Genomic DNA, 19,942 nt, shown 5'->3' on the forward strand with positions numbered 1-19,942 from the left:
CTATGTGATGCATGGGAACCTCATAAATTCCAATAAATAATTATGCCTGATGTTTAGATCACTCTTACGAAACCTTTCTGAAAGAGTCATGGAATAGAACAGGGATCAGCAACCTGTGGCACTCTACCCTTCTTATCAAACTACAACTCCCAACATCCCTTGACAGCTTGTTGCTCTCATGGTATGAGATGGGTTGCAATTCCACAACAGCTGGATTGTCAAAGGTTGCTGATTACTAGAATTGTCTACTCGTCAGTCATGGGTTTCCGTAATGACTTTCTATTGGCTTTCATCACTTTTCTATTTATTCCTTATCCTAGTAATGAATGGCTTCTTTATCCATTGGCTTCTTTTCCTTACTTACTGCTGTTGGATTCTTTGCCAGTGTTCTAAAATTTGTTTGTTATTATTACGCAGGCTTCCAGGACTTGGTATATGTTTCCACCGCTTTAAGCAGTATGATGGGGTCACATGACTGTGTGGATTTTACGGGAAATGGCCTAAGAATGTGAGTGACATATAAGGCGCAGTAGTGTGAGTTCCACTTGCCCTTGTTTGCCTGCTGATATATATACAGTTGTGTAAAAAAGTGTTTGCCCCCTTTCCTGATTTTCTATTCTTTTGCATGTTTGTCACACTTAAATGTTTCAGATCACCAAACAATTTTAAATATTAGACAAACATAACACAAGAAAGCACAAAATGCAGTTTTTAAAAGAAGGTCTTTATAATTGTCACACAGTGACTGTACGTGATTCGGGAAAGGGGCCCTGAACCGTCCCTAGGACTTTGGCCCTAACTATCGCTACTTCCAAAGTTACCTCTAAAGGTGAGGAAGTTTGGGCCACCAGCCTATCTGTTTTCCTGTTATTCCCTAAGCCGTCCCCTCCCCCAGGAAGCCTGGGAATATTTTATTAACACGTAAGACAGACCGGGGTAACAGAAAGCAACAAACATCCAAAAACACTCACCAAAGGTAGAGAAGTCTATAGGAAGGGATAGAAATGTTCTAACCAAGTGGAAGTAGGACAAAGAGAAAAGCATGCAGCAATCTCCAGTAGCAATAACAATTTCTCGTTCGCCTTATTGGGGGACACAGAGACCATGGGTGTATGCTGCTGCCACTAGGAGGCTGACACTATGCACAAAAAAAGGTTAGCTCTTCCTCCGCAGTGTACACCCCACCGACCGGAAGGGAATTCCTCAGTTTAGCTTAGTGTCAGTAGGAGGTGGACACGGGTCTTTCATTAGACCCATATCTACCTCGATGTGCGTCGTTCCTTTTCAGGTTTCTCCGGAGGGATACAGGGTGAATAGTCACCTCTGTAGTCCCATGAAGAGGCTGCGAGTACAGAGCGTACTGCCGCCCCGTATCCTCACAGCTCTCTGCACCAGGACCAGCAGCCTTCCGGGCGGACGCCAACATGTATACGCGTCGGCTTTTCTGAGAGTCCTGGTCGTCCGTCTCCCACCCACTCACCTGCCAGAGCCTGTCGGTCGGATGAGACGCAGACAAGCTTCAATCAGAAGGTACCGTTATTTTCAGGGTTCGGGCCCGGGACAGGGTGAGTATTAGATCCCCACTCGTCTCTGGACTTGGTCAGGAGAGATTCCCTTGGAGCTAGGATGCGGTAGCACTCCAGGTCTCCGTGGCCATCCCGCGCCTCCAGGCAGCCTTTTTTGTGGTCAGCCACTGTCCCTATCCCGGACAGGGGTCTTTTCCCCGGCAGCGCTCAGGTTGCGGTTCCTCCGCGCCGCCCCTGTGCTGACAGGCGGCCGCCGCGATTAATTTAGGCCCCGGCTTCAGTTCGGGCCTACTCCTGTATCGCGTCCACGCCCCCCGCCCCTTTCTACTAAGCGGGCTTCTCTCCCGCCCGTTCCAGGCCCTCCCACAGCTCTTCTCAGCCTGTTCCTGGCCAGGGGCGGTGCCGGATTCAGCAGGCGGTTAGCTCCGCCCTCCTTCCCCTGGGAGCGCGTTTTTCCCTGATTCCTCTCAGGCTGTCGCCATCTTGCAGCCGCACAGCCGGACGCCCCTGTCAGCCGGATATCACTCCCTGGGCCTGTCAGCCGGATATCGCTCTGACCTGCAGCTGCAGAGAGGTGGATACCTTCTTCTCTGGGGTCACCGGACCGTGAGTAGCTCTGCATCTGCAGGCTGACACCCTTCTCTGCACCCTGTCCCCCAACCTTCCGGCACTACCTCAGGTTTTACTATGTCTAACTCCAAATCTGACCGTAACCGCCCTGCGGCTCCCTCCTGCACTCTCGTCAAGTTCTTTGCATGCTCTTCTTGCAATCACAAACTTCCCTCAGGTCAGTCCACTTCCCTCTGCCTGGATTGTAGCAATCCTATTCAACCTGACGCCGCCCAGGAGCCATCTAGGGCCCCAGGCAAGAGTGAACCCCCCATGCCTGGCTGGGCCTCGTCTCTATCACAGTCAGTGGCAGACCTCACCAGGGTGTCTCAGTCCCTAGTAGCCGTCCTGGATAAGTTGCCCCTGGACACCTCTACAGGGTCCAGCAGACCTCAAGAGGTTCCATCTGAGTCGGCCAGCGTTAGTCGCAAAAGACCCAGGCAGGATCTCCAGCCGGAATCCTCTCCTCGCCCCATGTCACCACATAGTCCTTCTCGGCAGCCTCCCTCCCGGGCCTTCTCTCCCGAGTCAGGTGAAGCACTCTCGGACAGGTCATCTGAGGGGATCCTAGAACTGGATTCGGACCAGGATGCGAACATGAGGGTTACTGTGCAGAACCTCATTGCAGCGATCCATCAGACCTTCGACATTGCTGACCCCCCCCCCCCGCGAAATCCTCAGATCAGGAGGTTTCGTTCAGACGGGAGGAAACACCCTCCAGGGTATTCCCTTTACATTCCGAGTTTGGAAAGATTTTTACCAGGGAAAGAGGGGATCCGACCAGACGCTTTCAACGAGGGAAGCGTCTCGGCGTTCTGTACCCGTTTGCTAAAGAGCTCACGGACAACTGGTCTGCCTCTCCCTCGGTCGATCCGCCCATGTCCAGGCTTTCTAATAACACGGTTCTCCCGCTTTCAGGCGTGGCGTCTCTTAAGGATTCTAATGATAGGATCATAGAATCCCTAGCGAAGTCTGCTTTCGAAGCGGCTTCTACGGCGGTATGCCCAATTTTTGCTTCATCTTGGGCAGCAAAAGCCATAGCCACTTGGGCAGAGGATCTTCGTCAGGGCATCCTAGAGAAAGCACAACCAGATCGATTGGCCGATCTTGCCAATCAGATTTCGCATGCGGGGGATTATCTGCTTTCTGCTTCTTTGGATGCCGCATCCTGCGCAGTTCTGGCGTCAAGTAACGTTGTGGCAATCCGACGTACAATTTGCCTCAAGGCCTGGCAGGCGGACCTGTCTTCTAAAAAGTCTCTTACTAATCTGCCTTTTCAGGGAGGGCGCCTCTTTGGATCCCAATTGGACCAAATTATTAAGGACGCCACCGGAGGCACGAGTTCTCTCCTGCCTCAGTCAAAGCCTCGCAGACCCCCACTGAGGCGTCAGTTTCGACCCTTTCGGGCTTACCGCCGTTTCAATACGGCGGAGACCTCCTCCAACCAACAAAGACCGCAGGCACGCCAAGATAGGAAGAAAGTTTCCTTCAGACCCACTCCCTCCTGGCGCTCCCACTCTTCGCAGGGCAGACCATCCAGATCCGGATCTGGACCGCCCACATCAGCATGACTATCCTCGGACTCCCGAGGGTCCCTTCCAATTGGGAGGTCGACTCCTGTTCTTCAAGGACGTCTGGCTGGCCGCAGTAGAGGACGCTTGGGTCAGGGAGATTGTATCGTCAGGATACAAGATAGTTCGTCTCTCTTCCACGGGATCGTTTCTTCGAATCCCGTCCTCCAAAAGATCCAGCTTTGATCCCGGGGTTCTTTACGGTCATCGACTCTCTCCTCAGTTCCGGGGTGATTTTGCCCGTTCCCGAATCGGAGCGGTTTACAGGGTTTTATTCAATCCTGTTTGTCGTGCCGAAAAAAGACGGGGCGGTCCGACCCATCTTGGATCTCAAGCTGCTCAACAAGAGAGTTCGTCTTCGCCACTTCCGGATGGAGTCGGTTCGTTCGGTAATCGCTTCCATGGAGGAGCAGGAATTCATGTTTTCGATAGACATCCAAGATGCCTATCTACATGTTCCCATATTCTCCAGACATCAGAAGTTCCTGCGTTTTGCGGTTCGCCAGGAACATTACCAGTTCGTCGCGCTGCCCTTCGGTCTCGCCACCGCTCCGAGTCTTCACGAAGATCATGGTTGCGTTGATGGCCTTGTTGAGGATCAGAGGTCTCGTTCTTTTTCCGTACCTCGACGATATTCTGATCAAAGCTCCCTCTTTCCAACAGGCACGCCTAAGTTTGACGATCGTCCTGGACACTCTTTCCGATTTCGGGTGGATCGTCAACAGGAAAAAGTCCTGTCTGGTCCCTACTCAACGTCTTGTGTTTCTGGGCCTACTGTTCGACACTCGTCTGTCAAGGGTCTTTCTCCCACAAGAGAAGATTCTCTCCCTGCAGCAGGCTGTACGATCGCTGCAGACCACACGATTTCCGTCCCTCTGAACAGCTATGAGGGTCCTGGGAAAGATGGTGGCGGCGATAGAGGCAGTTCCCTTTGCCCAATTTCACGCCAGACCTCTCCAACACGCCATTCTGTCGAGGTGGAACAGGTCGGCTCTGTCCCTGGATCGCCCTGTTCGTCTTTCATGCCGGATCAAGCGGTCACTCAACTGGTGGTTGACGTCACCTCTCATCCTCTTGGGGCGGTCTTTTCTTCCTGTTCACTGGCAGATTGTAACAACGGATGCCAGCCTCCTCGGCTGGGGTGCAGTGTTCCGCAATCACACTGTTCAGGGTTGTTGGTCGACTCAAGAATCTGCTCTGCCGATCAACGTCCTAGAGATACGAGCGATCCATCTGGCTCTCGTCCACTGGGAGAGGCTCCTCAGGGGCCTGCCTGTCCGGATTCAGACAGACAGTGCCACAGCGGTGGCATATGTCAACCGCCAAGGAGGGACACGGAGTGTCTCAGCCCTGGCAGAAGTGTCCAAGATCCTTCAGTGGGCAGAGATTTTGGTACCGACAATCTCCGCGGTACACATTCCCGGCGTAGACAACTGGGCCGCCGACTTTCTCAGCCGCAAGGGTCTTGCGGCAGGAGAGTGGTCCCTACATCCGGAGGTATTTCTTCAGCTCTGCCGTCGTTGGGGAACCCCGGACGTAGATCTGCTAGCTTCTCTCCTCAACAGGAAGATCCCATAGTTTGTATCCAGAGCTCGAGATCCTCTCACAGTGGGCGCCGACTCTCTGGCCATTCCTTGGTCACAGTTCGAGCTCCCCTACCTCTTTCTTCCCCTGCCTTTTCTTCCCAAGCTGTTGAAGAAGATCAAAGCAGAAGGAATTCCAGTCATTCTCATCGCCCCGAATTGGCCCAGAAGGTCTTGGTTCGTGGACATTGTCAACCTTCTCGCGGACGCCCCCTGGAAGCTTCCAGACAGGGCAGATCTGCTGTCTCAAGGTCCGATTTGCCACCCCAATTCTCGCCCGCTCAATTTAACGGCGTGGCTGTTGAGACCGAGGTTTTGAAACGAGCAGGATTCTCCGGTCGAGTAATTCATACCATGATCCGAGCCAGGAAGCCATCATCTTCCAAAATTTACTACCGTACTTGGAAGGCCTATTTCACTTGGTGTGAGGCCAATAACATCGCGCCTATGTGCTTTTCGCTCCCTTCCGTTCTGGCGTTTCTTCAGGCAGGGCCGGATGCGGGGCTTGCTCTCAGTTCCTTGAAGGGTCAAGTTTCAGCGCTGTCCATTTTATTTCAGATGACTTTGGCCTCCCGCCCTCAGGTCAAAACCTTTCTTCAGGGAGTGGCTCACACGGCTCCTCCGTATCGAGCGCCCGTGGATCCATGGGATCTTAATCTGGTTCTTGAGGTTCTGCAAGGTTCTCCCTTTGAACCTCTCAGCGAAGTCTCCCTTTCCCTTCTCTCCTGGAAGGTAGCCTTTCTGGTGGCCATCACCTCCATCCGGCGCGTGTCGAAATTGGCGGCTCTTTCTTGCCGCTCTCCTTTCCTGGTACTTCACCAGGACAAAGTAGTTCTGCGGCCTCCGCCCTCTTTTCTTCCGAAGGTGGTGTCCTCCTTTCACCTCAATGAGGATATTGTTCTGCCGTCCTTCTGTCCGAGTCCAACTCACCCTTGGGAGCGGTCCCTGAACAAGCTGGATCTGGTCAGGGCGATGAGAGTCTGTCTAGGACGTCTTCCTTGCGAAAGACAGACTCTCTTTTCGTCATTCCAGATGGGGCGCAGAAAGGTCACCCGGCTTCCAAAGCTACTATTGCTCGCTGGATCAGATCGGCAATTTTGGAGGCCTACCGGGTTAAGCATCGAGTGGCCCCTCCGGGGATCAGAGCGCACTCTACCTGGGCAGTGGGTGCTTCCTGGGCGGTACGCCACAGAGCCTCCGCGCTGCAGCTTTGCAAAGCTGCAACCTGGTCTTCGGTTCACACGTTTGTGAAATTCTACAGGGTCCACACCTACGCTTCGGCGGACGCCAGCCTAGGTAGAAGGATTCTGCAGGCAGCCGTGGTAAGTCCACTGGCCTGATGGAAGTTTGTTTCCCACCCCAGGGACTGCTTTGGGACGTCCCATGGTCTCTGTGTCCCCCAATAAGGCGAACGAGAAAACAGGATTTTTGGGTTGCTTACCGTAAAATCTGTTTCTCGGAGCCTTCATTGGGGGACACATCAGCCTCCCATGTTCTACAACTCCTGTTCTTACTTTGGTTGGTTGGTTACAGTTGAGTTGTTTGTTCTGTTTTCAATCTATTCTGTTACTTCTCCTACTGCATTCTCACTAACTGAGGAATTCCCTGCCGGTCGGTGGGGTGTACACTGCGGAGGAGGAGCTAACCTTTTTTTGTGCATAGTGTCAGCCTCCTTCTGGCAGCAGCATACACCCATGGTCTCTGTGTCCCCCAATGAAGGCTCCGAGAAACAGATTTTACGGTAAGGAACCCAAAAATCCTGTTTTCCAATTCCGCACCGTGTCTCCAAGGAGCTAGAAACAAAGCTTTCACTGGCAAGGAGCAGGGTGGATTTGATTTAAATCTAACTGATTTAAATCACGATTTAAATTACGATTTAAATCACTAGTCAGTAAGGCTTGATTTAAATCAGTGATTTAAATCAAAGTTTCTACCTAAACTAGTTCTTGCTACTTTAACATGCAAGTAGATGAAGATTTTTAGAATCACTTTTTATATTACTTTTTCTCCCCAGTTTAATGGGTTAATCATTCATATTTGGACACCACTGTTCTGTTGTACTTAGGAAGGAGAAAAATAATCCTGACCTTAATAACAATTTAAATAGATTTATTCAACTGAAACAATAACAACACTACAGCATAAGTTATTTGCTTAAACAAACATCCATGTTTGTTAACTAATTTGGCTAAACAAAATATATATATATTTTAAGAAACTTAGACTGTCAGCCCAGCCGACACATGAAAAACTTAAATACTACTGTCCCTGCTGTCCTCTGCAGCTCACTTGTCGTCATCTTAATCATCATCTTCTTCTTTGTTCCTATTCATAATCTGGAAAAGAAAAACAAGCTTTCCTGCTTTATTGGGTCCCAACCGATTTCTCAATTTAGAATGAATGAGTCCGAAGGAAGAGAATATTCTTTCAACGCCTGCAGAAGAAGCTACTGCTGTTAAAAGTGAAATCATTACTTGAACAGTCTCTAAATCCAAGCGCTTAAGTGACTTCCACCAGTTTACTGGTGTGACCTTCCTTAAAATATCTTCAGCAAACATATATTTCTTGAATGGTTCCCCCTTAGCTCTGAAGTTTATTATAGTTGGCATTAAAGATGGATGATTGCTGGATACCCATGTCATAGCTAACTCCTCTTCCTCAGCACTTAGGTTTTGACCCTGATATTGGATATTGACAATATTTGCCAAAAAATGAGCTGGAGTCAGTGCTTGTCCCATTCGTTTGTTTACTGCTTGTAATTTAATTCTGTCCATGTGTAGTTCTGTTTTTAAGTGTTCACTCAGTTCCTTCCAAATTTCAACAGCATCCGCAATAAAACAGCTATTTTTCTGTATTTTGTTTAAAGCTTGAGAGATGGGTTTCAGGAAGCTCAGCATATGTTCAACATTTCTCTTAAGCCCAATGTTGAGGATTTTGGCCGTGACAGTGCCATCTATTTTATCTCGATTTTCTTCACAAAGTGTCATCAGAATAGGCCAGTTTTTGATATACTGCTCAAAATAGTCCACCACAGAGTTCCATGTAACATCTTGTGGGAGCGTTAGCTTGGTTCCACCCATCCTTTTCAGAGCTGCTGCAGCAAAATGATTATTACGGAAGTATTTAGCAATTTCAACAACATTAGCCTTTATTTCTGGAACACTTAAGTCTTTGGCTAAGAGGTGCAGCAAATGAGCACTGCAACCATATGTTATTAGCAGCTTTGTATTCCCTCCCTGCTCTTCTAAATCTCTTCTCATCTTGGATACGTTTGCAGCATTGTCAGTGACCAAACTGCGTACTAGACATTTGAATTTTTGTTCACATGTCGTTATAGCTTTTACTGCCACTTCTTGTAAGTATTCTGCTGTGTGTGCATTTCCTGACTTATCAGTTGTTTGTGCAAGGAAGACTTTACCTTCTTCTGTTGTTATACAAGCACATACAATAGGATCATTGTGGACATTACTCCACCCATCAATACTTAGGTTAACAATTTTACCCTCCAGAGCTGTTGCACATTGCTCCATTTCTCTGTCATACACTTGATCCAGCAGTTTCCCTGAAACATCAGCTCTGCTGGGTGGACTGTATCCTGGTCTCAGTGACTGAACCATATTAATGAAATGTGGGTTCTCAGTCAGATGGAAAGAAGAGTTCGTTGCATAAATAAACTGGGCAATTTTTTCATCAATCAACTCTTTTTCTAATCTGCTAGTTCTTATCACAAACCTATCTATGGTGGTTCCAGGAGGTAAAGGTTTTTTCTTCCTTTTGGGTGATGGTGATATGTGGCTGTGGGTGTCTGATGATGCTGCTGCTGCTGCTAATGAAGCACTATCCTGGATGGATAACTCTGAAACTGTAGAACAGGATGATGGTGATCTTGGAGGTGGATAGTTTCCAGAATCCATGAATTCCCCTAAACAAAAAAAGTCAATGCTGTTATTTTATTGTTTATACAATTTCTGCTTATTGTACACAACACATCACTGCCCCTGCCCCAAAAGGAATATTTGTTTTTCTTCATAACTGTACCAAATGACAGTAACATGCAGTAATTATAAGAAATATAATTTTTCTCACACTTGACAGTTCAGTCTTTAGAAATAGGATTCAATAAAAATGTTTAGCAACCTGAAGATCCTGCCTGTTCAGAAGTGTTTCTTTGGTCATCTTCATCACCGCACTTCTCATGATGTTGCCTCATTCGCGCCACCAGGGCTTGCATCTCTTTGTTGCATCGTTTGCATTTTGCACGCTTGCCTGCCTTACCGATAGGCGAAGGAGCTTCATTAAAATATTCCCAAACTGGGTCTCTTTTACGGCCTGCTGCCATTATAAGGAAAGAATGTAATAAACCTCAGATCGTACACACAAACAGATCCAGACTTGTCTGTCTGTGGCTATGCTGCAGTATTGTGCTCAAAGTTTCACTTTCATTTTCTTGTCTGCTTGCCCTTCCTCCTCCTCACACTTAGATTCACATTCTTCTTGTGTTGTGCAGATCTATTCCACTCCAAACAATCAGAAACATATTGTCTAACTTCTTGGACTTGGCACTGAAGGGGTTGATTCTGTATTCATAGGTTTGTAGAACAATAGGATTAAGGTCTTTTTCTCAACTCTGTTCATGTTGTAACATTTTTGCCGTGAAGAAGAGGCTGGGACCTCTGCGGAGTCAATTTCAGTTTTGAGGACTGCGTAAGTAAAGCGAGCGTCTGTGATAATATAGGAGAGAAACTGCCCACTAATCCTACAGAAACCTCTGGAAGAGCATGGCATTGTGAATGTTACACATATACAGCCTTTATTCTACTGAGTTAAACAACTCAGCTTTATCTCATGATGGAAGAACCTTTGGATGGTAAAATATTTTCCTCAAAAAGCAGTTTATTGAAAAAAATCCGATTTAAATCAAAAAAATCCGATTTTTTTTTTTTTTTATTTATTTTTTTTTAAAAAAAACATTGATTTTTATCCACCCTGGCAAGGAGGAGAGGGTCTGACCAGCATAGAAAGGATCGTTAACCTCTTCAGTACCAATGGAAACTAAATTTAATGTTGAAACACAAACACATTGGCTAAATGGAAGATCTGCGAATCACAATACGTAGTGACTGTCTAAGGCTAGTTTCACGTTAGCGTTTACGGCCGCCGCTAAGCCCTGCCCCCTGCCGAGCATCCGCCGGTAGCTCCGCCTACGGACGCATGACGCTGCATGCGTCTTGCGTCCCCTATCTTTAGCACTAGGGATGCAGGCCGTGCGCAGTATGCGTTTGGCGGCGCATGCGTCCTTTTGACGCTGCGCCGACCAGCGCCAAACGCAACAGGTTGCAATTTGGTGCGCTTGGCGCAGCGTCAAAAGGACGCATGCGCCACCAAACGCATACTGCGCACGGCCTGTGTCCCCAGTGCTAAAGATAGGGGACGGAGCTACCGGCGGAGGCGCGGTAGGGGCGGGGCTTAGCGGCGGCCGTGCGCAGCCCGACGATGCGGCCGTAAACGCTAATGTGAAACTAGCCTAATCCCAGATCTCCCAGTAGAACGTGACCCGCTCGTGACAATAATTAAGGATAAAAGAAATCCTAACCTACAGGGTCCTGTGTGAAAAAGTAATTGCCCCATAAACCTAATAACTGGTTGGGCTACCCTTAGCAGCAACAACTGCAATCAAGCGTTTTCAAAACTGGCAATTAGTTTTTTACGATGTTCTGGAGGAATTTTGACCCAGTCATCTTTGCAGAATTATTGTAATTCAGCCTCATTTAGTGTATCCAAGCATGAACTGCCCTTTTAAGGTCATGCAACGCAATCTCAATCGGATTCAGGTTAGAATTTTGATTAGGCCACTCCAAAGTCTTAATATAGTTTTTCTTAAGCCATTCAGAGGTGGACTTGCTGGTGTGTTTTTGATCATTGTCCTGCTGCATAACCCAAGTGTGCTTCAGCTTGAGGTCATGAACAGATGGCCGGACATTCTCCTTCAGGAATTTTTGATTGACAGCAGAATCATGGTTCCATTTACCACAGCAAGTCTTCCCAGTCCTGAAGCCGCAGAAGAGCCCCAGACCATCACACTACCACCACCATATTTTACTGTTGGTATGATTTTCCTTTTCTGAAATGCTGTGTTACTTCTACACCAGATGTAATGGAACATACACCTTCCGAAAAGTTCAACTTTTGTCTCGTCAGTATTTTGAGTATTGTCTCAAAAGTCTTGGGGATCATCAAGATGTTTTCTGGCAAAACTGAGGTGAGCCCTTACATTCTTTTTGCTCAGCAGCAGTTTTCATCTTGAAGCTCTGCCATGTAGGACATTTTTGCCTAGTCTCTTTGTTATGGTGGAGTGTTGTGAGTTCATTTTCCCCTTCATTACTGAGGCCCGAGGAACTCCCTCTTCTGGTAAAGAAAGGTAGTGAGCCTGATTGTCAAACACCTGAGGCTGATGATTGTGACTGGCTGAGTGGAGTTACGGACTGGATATAATGCTGCCGACGCCCTTCTGCCCTGCGGGTGATTTCTCTGTGGGATCCTTGGAGACCAGTCTGAATTCCTGCTCCTCCAAAGCTAAGTTTGCTGCTCGGCCTTTTGCTTTTGTGCTTTGACTTTGTTTTTGCTTTGTTTTTCTGGATTTCTTCCATTCCCAGCTGGGGTGTGCTGAATTCATTTAGCTCTGTCTTCTGAAAATACCTGAGTGCTGATTCAGTTTTTGAAGCCTAGCTGCTTCAGGGCCTTTTTCATATAAGCTGGTTGGCTTATGTCTTTGATAGGGTTTTGGCAGATTGCAGACAGCAGCCTTCCTGTCCTTTCCTATCTAGGTAGTTTTGGGGCCCCGTCTTTGCTCAGTCTATCTTTCTGTCTGTGTTAGTATTTTCATCTTGCTTCACCGTCATTATATGTTGGGGGCTGCCTATTGCTTTGGGGTCTGCTCTGGGGCAGTTTAGATTTCCCCTTTCTTTCTTTAGGCCTATGTATTTCTCCGGCTGTGATCGAGGGGTCTAGGGCATTGTAGGAACCCCCCACGGCTACTGCTAGTTGTGTTGATAGGTTCAGGGGTCTGCAATCTGATAGTTGCCAACTTCTCTGGTTTTCTGGACTTAGCTTGTATTTCTGCTTTTGCCTCCTACGGTGACTCATTCATAACAGTGGAGTCATGAACACTGACCTTAAATGAGGCCTGCAGTTCTTTGGATGTTGTTGTGGGGTCTTTTGTGACCTCTTGGATGAGTTGTCGCTGATCTCTTGTGGTAATTTTGGTCTGCCAGCCACTCCTAGGAAGGTTCACCACAGTTCCATATTTTCGCCATTTGTGGATAATGGCTCTCACTGTGGTTCGCTGGAGTTCCAAAGCTTGAGAAATGGTTTTATAACCTTTTCCAGACTGATAGATCTCAATTACTTTGCTTCTCATTTGTTCTGGAATTTCTTTGGATCGTGGCCTGATGTCTGGCTTTTGACTATATTTTGGTCTACTTCACTTTGTCAGGCAGGTCCTATTTAAGTGATTTCTTGATTGAGAGTATGTGTGGCAGTAATCAGGCTTGGGTGTGGCTAGGGAATTTGATCTTGGCTTACCAAAGATGTGATAAACCACAGTTAATGTATGTTTTAAAGGGGGAAGGCAATCACTTTTTCACCCAGGGACTTGTAGGTTTTGATTTATTTTCCCTTAATAATAAAGACCTTAATTTTAAAAACTGCATTTTGTGTTTACTTGTGTTATCTTTGTCTAATATTTCAAGTTTGTTTGGTGATCTGAAAAACGTAAGTGTGATAAACATGCAAAAGAATAGGAAATCAGGAAGGGGGCAAACACTTTTTTCACACAACTGTATGTATGTGCATGTATGTATTTGTGTATATGTATAGTATATATGTGTATTTAATATGCGTATACATGTATAGGAATACACAGTTTGCAAAAGTTTGGAAAGGAAGAATGTTTTTAAAAAATTTGAAGTGCTACTAGTTTATTTGTATCAGTTCACATATTGTAAAATTAATAAATAAACAAAATAGAAATCTAAATCACCTCAATGGTGTAATCGTCCCTAGCCTTTAAAACAACACCAATTCTTCTAAGTACACTAGTAGTTGCACACAGTATTTGGAGGAACTTTGCAGGGAGGTTGTTGCAAAGATCTTGAAGAACCAACCACAGATCTTCTGCAGATGTTGCTTGCATAAATCCTGCTGTCTCTTTATGTAATCCCAGACAGAATTGATGATGTTGAGATCATGGCTCTATGGGGCCGTATCATCACTTCCATGACTTCTTGTTCTTCTGTATGATGACGATAACACTTGCAAATACTATATTCCCCATTGTGAAATGAAAATAACAGACACTTCTAAGTGTATATATATTGACTTGTATTTTTCAGCATTGAAGACTGCATTAATCTTGACCAAATTCCCAACACCATTTGCTGAAATATGAAATACAGCCCCAAACTAGCAAGGACCCTTCACCATGCTTCACTTTTTTTTTTTCTGCAGACACTCTTTATTGTACCATTCTCCAGCCCTCCTGCAACCAAACTGCCTTGTGTTAAGTAAAATATTTCCTATTTTGACTCCTCAGTCCAAGGCACCTGTTACTATTTTTCTACCTTCCAGTCTCTGTTTTCATGCATAGCTGAGTTGCTTGGCCTGGTGTCCATGTCAAAGGTATGGATTTTTGGCTACAGTTTTTCCATGGACACCATTTCTGGCCAGACTTCTCTTAACAGTATATGGCTGTAGCTGGGTCCCACTGGTTGCTGACTATTCTGAACTGAAGGCGCTGCTGGGCGTCTTCCAATTTAGAAGGAAAATAAGCATAATGTGTCTTTCATTTGCTGCAATAAATTTCTGTCGGAACACTACATATGTGATCCTAAATGATGCCCATTTATTGGTTCTTCTTCAAAAACGTTTGAACAGTACAACTTGAAATCTTAATCTGCTTTGAAATCTTTGGAAGAGAATTTACTGATGCAGTATAACTACCTTGTGTCTTGTTGCTGTGCTTAGTTGTGCTATGGTGTATGACCTGTGATATGACAATGACACTGTCTTCCACAACCTCACCTTTGTAGCAGAATTTATTTGTTCCGCACTCAGTTTTAAGCCTCCTACAAAGCTGTTTTAGGTTCATTGAAAAGCTGTTTCAACCTACATATGAAAATGGTGATCATTATCACCTGTCTGGTATAACTGGTTACTCATACACTTTACTAGAACCCTGCAAGATCCCTGACTTTGTGCAAGTGTACGTAGAAGAATCAATGCTTTTTTTGAAGACCAATGAACGGTCACACCAAATGTGGATGTGATTTAGATTTCTCTTTTGTTCATTCACTTTACATTTTATTGTTAAAAATAAACTATTAACACTTCTATTTTCGAAAACATTCTTACTGTGCAGCATCTTATCCATAACTTTAATGAAAAAAATTCTGAAAATACATACAGTATTTACATTTATTGGCACTTGATTTAGGGAGATATATTTATTTCAGGGATTTATTTTGATAAATGGAATAAGGAATGAACTTTTCCTCCAATTTGAGATATTTGGCATCTGCATCAAAGGTTTTTTTTTTCCCTCTGGAGCAACACAGTAGGATTATAGGCTGGTCTATGGACCAGTGTCTTTTTCAACCTTATCCACTATATAACTACAGACATACCAATCTCTTACAGTCGGCATGATACACTATTCACATAGCACACTCTGTGTCGCAAATGCTCTTACTATTAGAACAGCGCAGTACATTAGTAGTGCAGTGCTCCGTGTTACATTAATCATGTAGTCCACTGGCTGTAAAAATATTACTACATCTCTAGATATCACATCTGCATTTCTTGTCATATTCATTGCAGAGAAATCCATTTAAGAAATGCACTTATCAGTGTTTTAGGCCTTAGTCCAGCTCCTCTCATAGCCACAGGCAGGATGGAAAAGGCCAGTGATAGCCAAGTGTTGGTTACCAAATACCCTTGAGTGTGAAAATGAAAAAACTGATATATAGAGAAGAGGTTTAATCCATTTATACCTGCAGGCAGGATCGTCTTCTGTGCTTGGATGGTGGTGGAATTCGTGGACTGGTTCTTATTCAGCTGCTTATTGCTATAGAGAAATTAGCAGGTCGTCCCATAAGAGAGCTCTTTGATTGGGTTTCTGGCACCAGTACTGGTGGCATCTTGGCATTGGCCATAGTGCATGGTAAGTTATTCCTCACTCCCTTTTTAGGTTTACACTAACATTGTTTTTAGGTTTTTGCTTTAGTGTATTTTAATTTTTTGGGGAACAGACTATCATAGAGGGGTAGTATTTTCCGTATCCTTATCTTTCTACTGTCTCCTCATGAGTATAACAGTTTATACATTTACAATGCAGATAAAAATGACTCCTGGGCTCACAGATCCTCCGTGATCCTGCAGGGGGCATCACAAGCCTGTCAGATCATTAGGAAACTGTTATAAACAATTGTACTTTTTCTTATTTACTTTTTCTTAGACATTAAAACGTTTTGAGCATTTTTTTTTTTATGTATGTACAGTTTTAGGAAGTAGTTGTGAGGTTTTTGATTTTACTAAGCTGTATAATTTTATTTTATTTTGAAAAGATTAGTGTGGATTTAGACGAACTGACCCAAGGTGTCAAACAACTGCCAATTTTCATCTAATGGCCTGTATAGATAGCGCGACCACACATCCATGTGCAGTGAACGCGTGCTAACACGATAATTCTGTGCCCATACATTGTCATTGTTCTCGGCAGCACATGTCCTGCTTACACAGGAAAATGCGCTGGTGAGAATACTTTTTTTTTTCTTCTCCAAGCAAGCTTATTACAAATTGATTTACCCGGTGAGTGAGCGATTGGCAGCCTGTTTACACCGGCTGATTATCAAGAGACAAGTGTTCCTAGGAATGCTTGTTCCCTATAATTTAGGGATATTCCCTCCATAGTTAAAGGGTTATTCTCCCTTTTAGACGTTATCACCCATTAATAGGATAAGTGATATTTTGCTGATTATTAAGGGTGCATTCACTGGGAGTGGCAACGGTAACAAAAACAGGACTTTACAGTGTCCCAGCTTAAAGGAGTGGTGGACGGGCATATACATCCTTTAATTTTGACCCATATAAAACTAATGGCAAAAGCGGAGTGCTGTACTGTTATCTCCAACACGAGTACTCTGTGTCTCTCACACCAGTAGCACATGTCGTCCAGCCACAGGCTAAGCGCCATTCCTCTGCACCTTCGGGGCTTCTTCTAACAGCGCGTTCACCCTCCCTGTGACACACTTGCCTCCCTGGGAAGGACAGACCATTGGGATAATCGCAGCACCCAGTTGTGGACATTTATGCCTGTCACAAACCAACACGGGGTAGTTTCCTGAATATATTACAGTGCAAATTTCTGGACACCCACACCAATTATTGGATATACCAGTCCCTGCATAACTTAAAGGGAATCTGTCACCCCTTTTTTGAGATATCATATAATGATATCATTCAATTGTGTGTCACATAAGGATTCTCTTAGTACTTTTACTTCCCCCTGACCCCGCACCTTTCATGCATAAATACCTTTTTTATATTGTTTCATATGAATATAAACTGCTGCTGTCCGGTCCGATGGGCGGGGCTTATTCACCTGCTCCCCCCCTCCCTGTTTTGCTCTATGCATTTCTTCTTGTGTAGAGCAAGACAGGGAGGGGGGGAGCAGGTGAATAAGCCCCGTCCAGCGGACCGGACCGTGGCAGTTTACATACATCTGAACCGATATAAAAAAGGTATTTATGCATGAAAGGTGCGGGGTCAGGCGGAAGCAAAAGTAATAAGAGAATCCTTATGTGACACACAATTGAATGATATCATTGTATGATATCTCAAACAAGGGGAGACAGATTCCCTTTAAGGTGTCAATCCTGTGGGTCTGGTGATTTCCTGCATGAAGTGCGCCCTTTCATCCTCCATAGCCGCTGCTTCTCAGACGTCTGTTTCTCCACATTATTAATGAATATACCTAGTACTGAATAGTGCCTACTTACGACAGCTGTTCTTTAATAATAATAATAATAATAATAATAATAATAATAATATTATAATATATGGAATTTTCCATTACAGCTCCTCTCAGTTAAAACCAACTGTGAAAAAATTCCGTTTCTGATGGTCAATTGTATGACCGAAAACGTTCAAAGGAGTATATTGAACTGGATGCTTTTTACAATAAAGGAACTGTCATATCATTTTTTCTTTTGAGTGCCAAGTTTTTGTACTACATTGTTAGTTGGCTGGATTACCGTGTTGTGCACCTCTCTCCTCTTATTGAGTGCTGTGTTTTTTCTATTTTGGACCCCCTAGTGATCAGCAAATTATCACTTATCTTATAGGAGTGATCTTTAAGCCCTCCAAACACAGAATAAAGTTGTCTGAACCTGACATTATTGGTGGGAGAGAGCGACTATGTAATGTAAATGGGGCCTCCCAACTATGCCCTGAAAGATGATGTTTTGGGAGACAAGGGGTCTTGGACCACTTGAATATAAAAGTCTCATCCTTTTGTTTCCACTGAAGATTTTTCGACTGAGTTTTTTTTTTTTTACCACAGCTTGCTCTATTACCCTAATAGAGAAAACAAGAACTTTGAACATGATTTCTCAGCCCAACTTCTATCTAAGCTGTTTAGGCTCCTTGAGATGTGGCATAGTTTTAAGATTTGGCATGGGCAACTGAGTATCTGAGTAATTAACTCCTGGGACCGGCATCCAACCATGGAACAAATGTGCTACAGCATCACAGCCCACAACTGAATGGTCACTGTTATGGTTATGTATAATTCAATCGCACAAGCAAATACAAAAAATATACTTTGTATCATATCAGAGAAGTCATGCTTCTTTCTACACTTAAGAGCCACTTCTCCTGTTTTCTGAACTCTGAAATACAGCTAAATTCCATCAAAACGAGATGGTAACACATTACCGCTGCCTTTTTGAAGTGTATAGAAAAGGCCGGGAGCAGAGCAAGAGGGGCCGGCATAGAAACACACAGACCCCTGGTGCTTTAATAAACTATGAATCCAGCACTGGAATGAGATAAACACTGCTCCGTACTCCTGTATAATGTCCTCCCTACTGCCCCTGCCTGTGATCATGCGCTGCGAAACACCGATGCCAAATACTGACCAGTCTACGCTCTATTGCTTACAGCCTTTGTGGCAGTGCAGTATTGGCTGATGTCTGCATTTGTGACATGGGAAGACTTGAGGACTTTGTTCAAGGAATGCAAGGCGTGCAGAGATTGATTATTAACTACAATATATAAGACTTACTTTGAAATGTAGCTACACTTTAAGCGTGTTCTTTGAGCACCATACTTATCGTTTCATTATAGCCATTAAATACATCACACCATGTTCTGATATTCGAAGAAACGTCTTTGGATTTTGTCACGGCTGATACTTTGTTCTTGTGGCAGATAAGTCGCTGCCAAAGACGACCATAGAGTATTCCCCAGTCCTTTTTGAAAACACTTGCACAATTGTTTGATCCTGTATATCAGTAAGAGTGTCTGGAGGAACAACTATCAGTATAGCACTTAGCCATTTCCTGCAATGATTTAAGCTTGAGGTCTAAAGGGGGTTTTACACATAGCGATATCGCTAGCACGTCACTAATTTTGTGACGTTATAGCGATATCGCTATGTGTGATACTTACCTCCGACCGGCTCCCCCACTGTCCGTCGCTGATCGCGCGGCTCCATTTCTCGTCGTCCGTTTCCTGCTGGGCTTCCTGCTGTGTGAGACGAGCGACGCTGGACGCGGGCGGGAGGACGTCAGCATCGCTGTGTGTGAAAGGTGAGTATCGTGCGCTGCGTCGCTGCTGCATTGCTGTGAGATCTTTCTGTGTGAAAGCTCACTAGCGATCATTTAGCGATGCACCAGCAATCCTGACCGGGTCGTATCGCTGGTCGGATCGCTGGTGCATCGCTAAATGTAAAAGGGCCTTAAAATGGGCACCTTGGCTCCATTCAGGAAAGGGCTCTGAGCACCTTTCTTGGATATGCTGGGGGTCCCAGCTGTCCCCCGTGATCATTTATAAGCCTTTGGGAATACCCTTTAAGCTACCTACTCATTTTAGATAACGCTATGATAAATGCATGGTTTACCCATAGCTATTTCCCCATACCTTCCAGATACATGCACACAGGGAGGGAACCTGTTAGTCGATCTATGCTGCCCTATTGGCAGGCAGTTTCAATCACAGTTTGGCTGCACATTTGCAGCCAGGTACAGTGGCAAGAACAGTTAAGCAAGGTGAAGATCAGATGATCTCTAAAGGCCTAAAATTAAAGATGACACATTTCCTTTGTATTTTAGGCAAAAAAGAATATTTTTTTCATCTTTTACATCTTAAAAATTACAAAAAGGAATATGGGCCGATGCAAAAGTTTGGACACCCTTCACTGTTGGTACCTAGTAGTACCTCGTTTTGCAAGTATCACAGCTTATGCGTTTTGTAACCATCCAAGACTTTTTAATTTCTTGTTTCAGGGATTTTCATCAATTCTTCCTTAGAAAATTCTTCCAGTTCTGTGAGATTCCTGGGTTGTCTTGCATCCTTTGCTATTTTGAGTTCTAGCCAC

The 19,942-nt window shown here is 45.1% G+C and overlaps 1 protein-coding gene across 6 annotated transcripts in view; it reads left to right on the forward strand.

Annotated features, from left to right (window-relative positions):
* The window catches only part of PLA2G6 (phospholipase A2 group VI), an 88,473-nt gene that overhangs the window by 45,861 nt on the left and 22,670 nt on the right, over positions 1 to 19,942 (forward strand). For all 6 annotated transcript variants that reach the window (XM_073549516.1, XM_073549515.1, XM_073549518.1 and 3 more), the window contains 2 exons: positions 418 to 508; positions 15,342 to 15,505. In XM_073549516.1, coding sequence (XP_073405617.1) covers positions 418 to 508; positions 15,342 to 15,505 — 255 coding nt within the window. The remainder of the gene's footprint in view (positions 1 to 417; positions 509 to 15,341; positions 15,506 to 19,942) is intronic.

The sequence above is a fragment of the Dendrobates tinctorius genome, unplaced genomic scaffold (genome assembly GCF_039654945.1).
Source record: "Dendrobates tinctorius isolate UK_male_01 unplaced genomic scaffold, ASM3965494v1 ptg000159l, whole genome shotgun sequence".
Lineage (NCBI taxonomy): Eukaryota > Metazoa > Chordata > Amphibia > Anura > Dendrobatidae > Dendrobates > Dendrobates tinctorius.